The 12671-nt window shown below is 33.3% G+C and overlaps 1 protein-coding gene across 1 annotated transcript in view; it reads left to right on the top strand.

Moving 5' to 3' along the window:
* The window catches only part of RYR2 (ryanodine receptor 2), a 231018-nt gene that overhangs the window by 163779 nt on the left and 54568 nt on the right, over positions 1-12671 (top strand). The window contains exons 72-76 of the mRNA XM_058171339.1: positions 4713-4825; positions 5109-5205; positions 5994-6097; positions 7674-7725; positions 8188-8244. Of these exons, the coding sequence (XP_058027322.1) occupies positions 4713-4825; positions 5109-5205; positions 5994-6097; positions 7674-7725; positions 8188-8244 (423 nt within the window). The remainder of the gene's footprint in view (positions 1-4712; positions 4826-5108; positions 5206-5993; positions 6098-7673; positions 7726-8187; positions 8245-12671) is intronic.

Genomic DNA, 12671 nt, shown 5'->3' with positions numbered 1-12671 from the left:
TGCATACAAGGCACCTGGCTTTCAGTATGAACTGAAGTGACATATGATGGCATTTAAACTAACAGGTTATTAAAAGGCGTAATGATAAAATGACAAAGTAGATCACAAACTACTTCTTGTGGTAGACAACATCACCACCATCATGGATTTGTAACTGGCTTACAAACAGTACTCAGTGAGTCATTCTTAATGGTACTACATCCTTAATGGTACTACATCTTGTGTGGTACCACAAGATTCTGTCTTAGGCCCAGTACTCTTCAATAGCTTCATAAATGACTTAGATAAGGGAATAGAAGGGGAACTCATCAAATTTGCAGATGACACTAAGCTGGCAGGAATAGCCAACATCCCAAAAGACAAAAAGGATCCAAAAAGATCTTGACAGACTTGAACAATGTGCCCTATCTAACAAAATGAAATTTAATGTAGAGAAAAGTAAGGTTTACACTTAGGCAGGAAAAACCAAAGGTACAAGTATAGATTAGGCAAAAACTTGCTCAAAAACACTAATTGTGAGAGGGACCTTGGAATCCTAGTGGATTATAACTTAAACATGAGCCAGCAGTGAGCGGCAGCAGCTAAAAAACTCCAATACTTGGTTGTATAAACAGAGGCAAAGAATCAAATTCACGTGAAGTATTAGTACTGCTTTATAAAGCCTTAGTAAGGCCACACCTGGAATACTGCATGCTGTTTTGGTCACCACATTATAAAAAACAAGTTGGATTTTGGAAAAAATGCAAAGTAGAGCAACTAAGGCCTAGAGACAAAAACATATGAAGAACGGTTGCAGGATTTTGGTTTGGCTAGTCTAGAGAAAAGAAGGTCTAGGGGGGACATGATAGCTATATTCCAATATTTGAGAGGCTGTCACATAGAGGAGGGAGTCAAAGCACCAGAGGGCAGAACAAGAAATAATGGATGGAAAGGAGAGAAGCAACCTGGAATTAAGGAGAAATGTCCTAACAGAGAGAACAATTAACCAGTGAAACAGCTTGCCATCAGAAGTTGTGAGTGTTTCATCATTGGAAGTTTTTAAGGACTGTAAAGTCACTTTTCTGAAATGGTATAGAGTTTCTTGCTTGAGCAGGGGATTGGACTAGAAGATCTTGAAGGTCCCTTCCATCTCTATTCTGATTGAAATTTCTGATTGACTTTGTACTGCCCAAAAAGAGGAAATGTCTTCTTGAAGTTCCTTTACTCTTTTGGAGAATTTAATTTAGTATTCTTAAATAAGGTATATTTAACTAAACGGGATTCTTCCCTAACCAAGTCAAGGCGACAAAAACAAACAAACAAACAAACAAACTTGTGCAACTTGAATGTGATGGAATCTCACATCAAAATATTTTTGGATTGGGAAAATCATTGATATTCTATTCTGGATGAAAACATTAATCCTCATCTACGCACAGTCACCATGTTCATCTTAATGTGGCTGTATTTAATTTTAAGATATTTACACTCTTTCAAGTAACAATATTTTTAATACCCTTTCTTTTATCCACATATGTAAAATTAAATGCATCATTTTGATTTTTTTCTACTTCATATATTTATTTTCTTTTATTATTTCCAGAACTTCTCTAATCGTGGACGGAAATGTTTCAGAATGGGAAGTATAGAGTATATGCTCATATGTTATGTTAGGAATGAATTGGTTTTGTCTTTAATAATTATGTTTATGCATTTTGATGTGTTAAATCTCTAAATCTCTGATTTGTGATTACTTTTTTTTAGGTGCAATTTCTCCTAACTTGCTTGCTACACTTAGTTTTATTCTTACGTTTGAAAGGTTTTGCACTTAATCTGACTGAGTGTTTTTGTATTACACTTTTATCTCTTTCTTTGTTTCAGTTATGACATTCACAATTCCTTATTTGGGTTTCAGTTATTCAGTGCACTAATCAATTTATTTTATGCCCTCACAATGTGTGCTTTAAGTTTACTTTACTAAAAAGTAAAGTTCTATTAAAGTTTCATATATCCTTCCAGGATGAATCACGTAGACATGCTGTAATTTTGTTCTATGTTCAGAGTAAATATTTATTTATTCAATTTCTACAGCGGTATATTAGCCAATATCATTATTTACTATGCAGTACAAAGTATGTATTTAGTATGTAGTGACATTAATAATGGAAAAAAATCTACTACAAAGGCAAAAGAATTTAGTACAATTGTTACTTTTATAGCAATATGGTCATGCTTTATAGAATAGACAAATGGCACTCTACTTGCATGGACAAAAAAGCAAAATGAAGGATGAAGACAACTAATTTAATACAGAAATAGTAATGGTAACATATTAATGAACAACCAATAACTCAATCTGTAATGCATTCTACTGATCATGTTGCTACTCACTAGCTCACCATTACCATCTCAAGAATGCTATGTGTGAAAAAATACTTTGTAATTCTCCATATAGAAAATTATATGCTCATCCTGGTTTTTTTAGAAGTCAGTCAAACTGAAGTGCTGTGAGCATAATTCAGAAATATCCAAGATGATCAGGCAATTACTTCACCTATTCTTTTAGTAAAACAGATTATTCTGCCTATTGTGGATTTTTATCCTGTTTTTCTGTTGGCACATTCAACGTGTCTTATAGAAAAAAGGCAAAATTATAAAAAATAAAATCAATATAAATTTAAAAAATCACAGTTAAAACTTGGTGAAAAATAGGCAATTTCCTATTGAAAATGTTGGATAACCATCTGACTGAGATGGTGTAGGGTTTCCTGCCTGGGCAGGGGGTTGGACTAGAAGGCCTCCAAGGTCCCTTCCAACTCTGATGTTATGTTATGTTACATTTTTCGAAATACTGGGATTATGAAGACCAACTATATTTTTGTGGGGTGGGGTGCTCTCTGAGGTTGGTGGTTTTCTTACAAACATTTCATTACCAAACTAGGAAACAGTTTGGTGGTACTTAGCACTGATGATGTTACTTGGCTTGATAATGCAAGAAAACCACCAAGTTCAGAGAGCACTAAGGGCCCCAAGGTTCAACCCTGAGCTGCATTTAATCTCTTGCAAATGAAGCTAAATATACATGTCCCAGGATAATGTTGTAGGATCCAATATGAGTCAGTCACCAGGACCAAAAAATTATTCTTCCAAGCTTTGGGACTCATGCTGGAGCCCATCATCAAGAAACTTCTCTCTCTTCAGAACATGGCTATTCAATGTGCTGCATTTGTATGATTCTTGGTTGTGTGTAGCTTTTAGTTGTTAATTGGGATGTTGAAGGCTGGCCAGTAAATTGTTAATTGTTTTTTCCTTGTGCTATGGCATCCTCAGCTCCTAAGTACCTGATTTAACTGATTTATGCATAGATAGCCCAGTGCAAAGATTCTGGAGACAAAGAATTTTCCTGATGATTGGTCCAGCAGGAGCCTGAACACTTGGAAGAATAAGCCTTCGGTCCCAGTGATCAACTCAGAATGGATCTTGCAAATGTTCTCTTCTGTCAGCAAGTATACTTTCTTGGGAAGTGGATTCCACAATCTGAGAGCCACAAAAAAAGAAGGAAATATGTTTTCTAAATAAGCAATACAGATAGTTTTCACTTAATGATTGCAATTGGGACTATTGCTAAGTTATGTGATCATTAAATAAAATGTGATTATGTCTGTCTTACCACATCAGTTCTTCTGCAATCATTAAGCAAATCACTTGGAGTTGTTAAGCATGATGTTATATGACTATGACTTGCAAATTTCTGCTGGTTACCCCATTTACTTGGTGGCAACTGGCTATGAAGATTGCAAATGGTGATCGTGTGACCATGGGATGCTATCATGATCGTAAAATTGCACATTGGTCATAAATCTACACTTTCAGCACTATCAAAAGTTTGAGCAAATGAATGAGGCAGTCATTAATTGATGACTACTTGCATATAGAAACAAAAGATTCCCCCCCCCCAAACCTACAATAAGTGATGCAGAAAATGTAGAGTAAAACAGAACATTCTTTTAAGTATGTAGATTAATCTTTGAGGCTTTAACCCTGTTTTTTCACGTTTACTTACAATTTCTGAAACCTGAATTTAAAAGCCAATTATTGCTATGGTATCAGGTTGATTAAAACTTCCCAGAGAGCATGCATATATATGGAATTTAACAGTTTAATCTATGATTGTCAATAGTTTGACAAAGATTGACTACACTTTTAAAATTTTGTACTCTTAGTTTGCAGCTTATACAATATTTGATTATACTCAAATGATATAAAAGCTTGTTTTCTCTATTATTGAAGTTACTAGAACAAAAGATAATAATTAAAATGTTTCTCGACCAGTGTATTTAGGAGTTCATGCTGCACTTCAGCTAACTTGATTTAGTTCTAATATTTACCAAATTCCATTTTAGCAACAAAATCCTACACATATTAACTCAAAAGTTAAAATAAAATTTATTTATTTGATTTTTTTATCCTGCTTTTATTATTGTTTATAAATAATTTAAGGTGGCAAACATGCCTAATGCTCCTTCCTCTTCCTGCTTTCCCCATAACAAACCTGGAGATGGATTGGGCTAAATGACTATTTAATTCAGTTTCATTCACATTAATTCACATTCAGTTGAATGGGATTTACTCCTTAGTAAATGATGTGAGATGGCAGCCTTATACCTTTAAAATAAATAAGCATCTATGAAGTTATTTCTGATTCCCCCCCCCTTTTTTTTTTTGTTCTGTAGGTTGAGCATCCTCAAAGATCAAAAAAGGCAGTATGGCATAAACTCTTGTCCAAACAGAGAAAAAGAGCTGTGGTGGCTTGTTTCAGAATGGCGCCACTATATAATCTTCCACGGTATGTCTGATCCCTATAGAGAAGAGAAACATAACAAAATCACAGCGCAAAGTTCAGCAACATTAATAGCTTTAGAAAAAAGAAATGTCAAAAGGATATAGGAGTACTTTCTTTAGTGTGAAGATCTGTTCATTGGGACATTATTTTTTCTTCATATAAATTAGCTGAGAAATATATGCTATTTCTGTATACAATGATAGAGATTTTATATAATAAATATTTTGAATATTCAATAAGTGGGCATACATTTTAAAATACATATATTTTGTTGACTTTTTTTAAGGCACCGAGCTGTCAATCTTTTTCTTCAGGGATATGAAAAGTCCTGGGTGGAAACAGAAGACCATTATTTTGAAGATACGTTGATAGAAGACTTAGCAGTATGTTAGAATTGATTGAACTTTTTAAGATTCAACTGTTTATTTGTGTTGAATTGTATTGTAGTATGCAACCTGGCCATATTCGGCCATTAGTAAACTGTAAATAAGTAAATAATTACCATTATTTTGGTAATGCCAAGGTTTTTAATTTTACCAAAAAAACGAAACAACAACAAAAAAAAGATTCAAAAATAGTGGGAGATATATTACAAGTTATATGTCCTGCTTCTTATAGAAATCCTTTTGAAGCTACCTTGGATGTTTAGAATTTTATATATTGAGATGCATAAACTGTAAATATATATACTATTTTTATTCCTTTTCAACACTGCAGCTGTCACCCTAGCCTTATATTTGCCAGTATAACTATAGTCAGTTTTAACATTGATAATGATACATCATTTGAGTTTCAAAATATGTCTTTCTGATTTATTATCAGCCTAATTCTGATTTGTTTTACTTTGACAGATGTTGATATTTTCTATCTTATGTGTGCATTAATCTACAATATGTAAATTGACCTTGTATGGCTTAATACATATTTTGACTCAAAGTATGGTATAGCATTTTGGAAGGTATGCAAACCTATGAAAAATTGAGTTAGGTTTTTCAAGATGATTCAAGAAATGTAATTCAAGTCAGTTCATATTTAAATATCTTATGATCATATTCTCAAGCATCCTTAATGTAAATTTGTTTGGAAATAAGTTTGACAGCTCTCAGTATGATGTCCAAATATAATTATTTGTTATTATTTTATGTTCTTATTCTTCTGTTTCTTGCTGCAGAAACCTGGAGCAGAACCAACAGAAGAAGATGAATGTATTAAGCGAGTTGATCCTTTGCATCAACTTATTTTACTATTCAGTCGAACAGCTTTAACTGAAAAATGGTGAGACAAAAAAGAAGATATTAATGATTCTTTGTAAATTGCTTTCTTTTCAAATCTAGATACAAAATACTTTTTGTATTTAGAAAAAGTGATGTGGAGTTAAACATTAAAGTACTATCAGGCTGATTCGTGAAGTTTGAGCTTCAGGTATATCTACAAAACCTCACATCAATAAATGGTGGAAAACCATTATACTTTATAAAATTTAATTAGCAAATAGGATTGAATGAATAGGATTATTTTTTTACTGGTTAGGGTACAGAAGAAATTGCATGATTGATATTTCTCTGTTGGGTTATTAGAAAAAACAGAATCCAAAATAGTGCACCATATATATTTTTGTATAAGCCCTTAATGGATAAGCTGACCCTTGAATTTGTAACTAAAATACCATGAAAAGTGTTCCACCCATGGATAAACCAACTTGCATGTTTATTTTGGTTAAAATTTCAAGAATCTACTTGAATCTACTTGCGGATAGGCTTATATGTGATTATAATTGGGAAATAGGAGTACTTTAAAAATTATTACTGTGTATACTTGTAGATAAACCCAACTATAGATAAGCCAATTTTTGGGATGCATTCTAACACCTCAAATTCTCAGTTTATCCACCAATACATACGGTATCACTATTATTACAGCTAATTTGTTTATAGCTGACTTGAAATAAATAAATAAATATATAAAAAGGTAAAGGTTCCCCTCGCATATATGTGCTAGTCATTCTCTACCCTAGAGGGTGGTGCTCATCTCCATTTCAAAGCTGAAGAGCCAGCGCTATCCGAAGAAGTCTCCGTGGTCATGTGGCTGGCATGACTAAACGCCAAAGGCACACGGAACACTGTTACCTTCCCACCAAAGGTGGTCCCTATTTTTCTACTTGAATTTTTTTATGTGCTTTCGAACTGCTAGGTTGGCAGAAGCTGGGACAAGTAATGGGAGCTCACCCCGTTACGTGGCACTAGGGAGTCGAACCGCTGAACTGCTGACCTTTCGATCGACAAGCTCAGCGTCCTAGCCAGTGAGCCACCGTAAATAAATAAATAATATATTTATATCAATAAATATATTTCAAGTAAGTTATAAATAAACTAAGTTGCAATAATATATATATGTGTAAAATTGGAAGTGTCTTGGTGACGTTTCTACGAGGACTCACTCATCATCTTCAGGTTGGTGTCTTTGGCTTCGTGCTTCTCGACTTGTGCTTCTCAAGCTCGAGAAGCACGAAGCCAAAGACACCAGCCTGAAGATGACGAATGAAACTTCGAAACGTCGCCAAGACACTTCCAATTTTACACAGGAGAAAACCCGAACAATCAAAGACCTACATACAAACACCTGTGAAAACCTCAGAAACCGGGTTTATATATATATATATATATATATATATATATATATATATATATATATATATATATATATATATATATATATATATATATTCCCTTCATTATCATCATTATCATTATCAAGTCTTACTATACTTTCTTACATATGTAAATTTTACTCTAGATACAGAATAGCTCGAACGATAATTGTAACCTCCTGTTTTTTCTTTTCTATACCACAGTAAATTGGACGAAGATTACTTGTATATGGCATATGCTGATATTATGGCAAAGGTAATTTTTGTAACCAAAATCCATAAGTTTGTTTTTTGTCCTTTGTATCATCATTCCTTGACTTGAAATACAAACTTTGATACTTTCTAATCAAATGAATATTATAAATTCCCTTCTTCTTTGCTGATTCACCTATTAATCTGATTCCTTCTGTCCACCATTTCTTGGCTGGAAGATGACCAAGATGCACCAGCAGTCTTGGGGATGTAGTTTTCCCGTGGCATTAGAAATTGTTACATTCTAAATAATTGTTGGAAATTGACTACATACCATAACTTTGACAGCTGAGCCCAATAATGTAACAAACCCAGCAAAGTTTCCTGTCAACAGTTCCTTAATGTTATGCAAGATATGCAATTTATGTCTCTGCTTTATTTTACCTTAATAAGAGTCAGAAATAATATTGAAACCAAAGATATTTTAATTAAAAAAAAACATTTGTGAGCACAGTGTTTTTTTCAGAGCTGCCATGATGAAGAAGATAACAATGATGGTGAAGAAGAAGTGAAGAGCTTTGAAGTAAGATTAATACTGTCTACTTCAATCTTTTATTTTGTTCATTATTCCATAGTGTCCCATGTAGCAACATTTGTTGTTCATGCTTTTCAATATGTAAAAATATAATTCTGATAATAGATTTTATTTGTTTGATAAAATATTATTTAAAGAAATACTAAAAATCTGACCACATTAAAATTCAAGGTTAAACTATTTTCCATTACTTCCATAACAATTGAGAAGAGTTTTGATGAAGAACTTCCGAAGTCCTCTTTGTCTTCTTTGTCTTCTTTGACAAATACTTGACTATGGATTTTGTTCACTGAATATACTTAAGTAGCATCAGTATGATGCTCTGATAGTCATAGAGATTACTGCTAGGTATTAAAATATATTATATCCAGCATATAAAAGGTTTCATAGGGTAAGACCAACTTAAAGAATAGTATTAAGAGACCTGTGCTAGTGAACAATTATTGTGATTCTGGTTAGATATTTATGAGAAGTGTTGCTATGATTTGCATCATTTAAAAGTGTTAAATTAAGAGTTCCCTCCTGTGTAGTTTATTACAGTCTTTACCTGTTATTATAAAGATATACAGATAGTCCTTGACTTACAACCATTCATTCAGCAACCATTTCAAGTTACAATGGCACTGAAAAAAGTGACTTATGGCCAGTCCTTGCACTTACAACCATTGCAGCATCCCCATGTCACATGATCAAAATTCAGGCACTTGGCAACTGGCATGTATTCACAATGGTTGCAATGTCCTGAGATCATGTGATAGCATTTTGAGATCTTCCCAGTTGGCTTCTGGCAAGCAATGTTAATGGGGGAAGTGTGGTCCACTTGCCAATTGCAATTGTTGTTCATTTAACAACCATGGCAAAAAGAAGTCACAAAATCGGGCACGACTCACTTGACATTGGCTTGCTTAGCAACAGAAATTCTGGTCCCAACTGTGGTAGCAAGTCAAAGATTATCTGTAAATAAAGACAGCCATATCTGTAATCTCAATTTCTACATAATTGGATGTAAAATTATCTAAGTCCAACATAGAAATGTGAACTCTGTTTACCCTCTTATTTTTCCCATTCCCCCAGGTATCTCACCTTACATATACAATATGTGTTTCTCAGATAAATCAAAATAATAATACCCAGAGGAATGGCTCAAGTTTGCTTTGCCATTCATGTGTTTTGTCCTCTTGGATATGTGCTACGTATCATAAGACCAGCCCCTCTATACTCTATATGAAGCAAAATATTTTTTATTTAACCACTTGGTGGAGTTCTGAGCAAAGTAGCTGATGCTGGAAAAAACAATCTGGGTTATAAACTTGTCTATCAGAAGAAACTCATCTGTGTATTGTGATTATGTGCTTTGGGTTAGATGAAGAGATGTTATCATCTTAATGAATTCAGTTACTACCTTGTACTTGTTGATAGGATCAAAGACCTTTTGAAATCACCCCTATAAATTTATACAGCACTCACTCACTATAATTCTGCATTTCTTGCAGAAGAAGTGGAAACAATTAACACTTACTTGTTCTGTGATGGATCAGTTATCACAGTTTGTACTTAAGTACACTTATGGCACTTTGTGTCTGTTATTTATTATCCAGTCTGTTATCTGATTAGCAGTGACAATTGATATAGACAAATCTGAAATTCAGTTGTAACGAGACATCTTTGAATGTATCAACGGATATCGCACAGCTATCAGTGTTTCCAGTATATCTTCTAGATATTGAGGTATTGGGTTTTTTAAAGCAGAATTTGAAGTTTCATTTCTAATGAGTGTAGTGTAAAAAGTCTTTTTAAAGCTACAAATAACCAAATTATAAAAATGCAACAAAAATAAAGTGATGTTCCCATTGGACAGGAAATATAGACAATATTTATTTATACTAAATTTATACTATTAACAACTTATTAAATTATAAAAGTTAAATGCTGCCCTACACTGAATTTCATATTATGAAAACACTTGTTCGTAAAATACTTTATTTTGATGTATAAAGAAACACAGGGCTCTCTATAGAACTCAAGTAATAATAATCTAAAAGCTTAATTTTATTAATTGAAAAAGTTTAATTACATACTCAGATGCTTCCCTTTTTTTTTTGCCAGTCAGTAAGAATTTTTATTTCTCTTCCTAATGTTGAAAAGTGTGTTGGAGCAAGCAAAATATAAATTATTAGAGATTTTTTTTATTATATTAAAGCACTGAGTTTTATAAGAAAGTTGATTATATGTGTCATTGTAATTATATATATTTGTTTGTAATAAGAAGAAAAGCTTTAGTTTTGCTGTTCCGTCAGTGTAAGTAAAAAATAACATAAAATATAAATCAAATTAAAATTACCTGTATTCAGAACTCTTCTTTGTCGCTTTGGTATTCTTGTCCTTGCCCTTCATTTTTGTCTGCTACCACTAATCACTGTTGTCTATGTGGGAAGTACATATCTTTTGTTGTTCGTTTTCACTTGCCACTATATTCCTATCTTATAAATTATTATAAACCTTTGTTAAAGACATGTATATTTTCAAAGTATCCTTATTAGTAAAAAGTATTCATATAATTTGAATTTACAAATGAATTTGAGAGTTATCAAGTAAGACTTATGGAGCTTGTTCAACTGAAAACTGTTGAAACTATGTTAAATATCAGGTTCTTTTAAAAACTAAGAGGATGTATAAAGTATATCTCTAATGTGATGTGACTGCTAAGTAAATCTATACTTGGGCAGTTCCGGTTTCTATAAGAAATATATTGCAAGGAGGAGAGAACGTATGAAACAATTGAATGTTAAATGAAGCCCTTACTGGTTGAAACTTTTCTGGGTTTTGCATTTAAATTGTAAGTTGTCATGAAACATATGGGGGAACCAAGCAATCGTTCTTCAAGAACTACAATTTGGACTGTGCATTTAGTTGATCAGCTATCGTCAGAGTACTTTGGACAGTTTTCTTATTGCTATTTCACTTCTTATCCTCACCTTTCCTTAAGGTCACAGGATCCCAACGCAGCAAGGTAAAATAATGTGTTGTGTGCTTATGTGGGGTTACTTTTGTGACATGTAGTTTTATTAGACTCAACATCTTGGACAAGTTTTCTTAAGCAGCCTTGATACTTTGCAGTTCCCAAAACATAATATTTTCCAAGTAAATGATCAGTTCTCCACCTTAATTCCCAATGTTGTAATTAGAATCTTAATTTTTATTTGTAGGCCAATCATAACAGAGTATGATGGATGAAGCTTTTTTATTTACCCTCAATAAATACTAGATGATTGATAAACTAATACTCATATAATTACAGTGATTACAGTGAAAGTTGAACAATGATTAAAGATATTTCTTATTTCCAATCTTAATGTCTATGGAGATTCTCAGTCATCCAGATTATGGTTGTCCCCAAGGTGCTTTTTCAAAACACAACAACTGGACTTTGTTTTTCCTTGAAGGTGTTTCGCTTCTCATCCAAGAAGCTTCTTCAGTTCTGACTGAATAGTGCAAATGGGTGTGGAACCTTCTTGGAACCGCTGAAAGGACAACATGGTCCTTTGCACTATTCAGGTGATCCTGCCGTCACAGATAAACCTCCAAGTGGCCCCAATGACTCTCAGAAAGAATGCTAACAACCACATGACTGCAAGGAATATAAATTCTTCCATCCTCCACCATTAGTCAGAACTGAAGAAGCTTCTTGGATGAGAAGTGAAACATCTTCAAAGAACAACAAAGTCCAGTTGCCTCTTGAAAAAGCACCTTTGGAATTCCACTCTTAATCCATGTAATTTCTTGTTAAAATATTATTTATTTATATAATGTGTTCAAGAAAATAATTTGCCCTACAGCCCAGTAAAGTCTGATATATTTCTTAAATGTAACATGTCTTCATGCAAAATCATTATTGAACTTTTACAATACTGAAAGTTAGAACATTCTACAAATAACTGATTTTCCACTTTTTTATAGGTTATAGATATGATAATTGCATGAAAAACAAAATATAAGAAGTTGCTCTATCTAATATTTCCTTAGTCGTGAAAAAAGACTGTTTGACAATAGAAATAAAGGCATAAAGATTGCATAAATCTTTAATAAAAATTGCCTAGGTACTTTGAGAACAAAATAAGCATGTGATCCTAGAATATGAAAGGGCCTCTGTGGCTCAGACTGGTAAGACAGTCTGTTATTAACACAGCTGCCTGCAACTACTGCAGGTTCTAGTCCCACCAGGCCCAGGCTGACTCAGCCTTCCATCCTTTATAAGGTAGGTAAAACGAGGAAATGAGGACCCAGATTGTTGGGGGCAATAAGTTGACTTTGTATATAAATATACAAATAGGATGAAGACTATTGCTAACATAGTGTAAGCCGCCCTGAGTCTTCAGAAGGGCGGGATATAAATGCAAATAAAAAAAAAGCAAGAT

Source organism: Ahaetulla prasina, chromosome 1 (genome assembly GCF_028640845.1).
Source record: "Ahaetulla prasina isolate Xishuangbanna chromosome 1, ASM2864084v1, whole genome shotgun sequence".
Taxonomy (NCBI): domain Eukaryota; kingdom Metazoa; phylum Chordata; class Lepidosauria; order Squamata; family Colubridae; genus Ahaetulla; species Ahaetulla prasina.
This window is presented reverse-complemented; position numbering and strand designations above follow the sequence as displayed.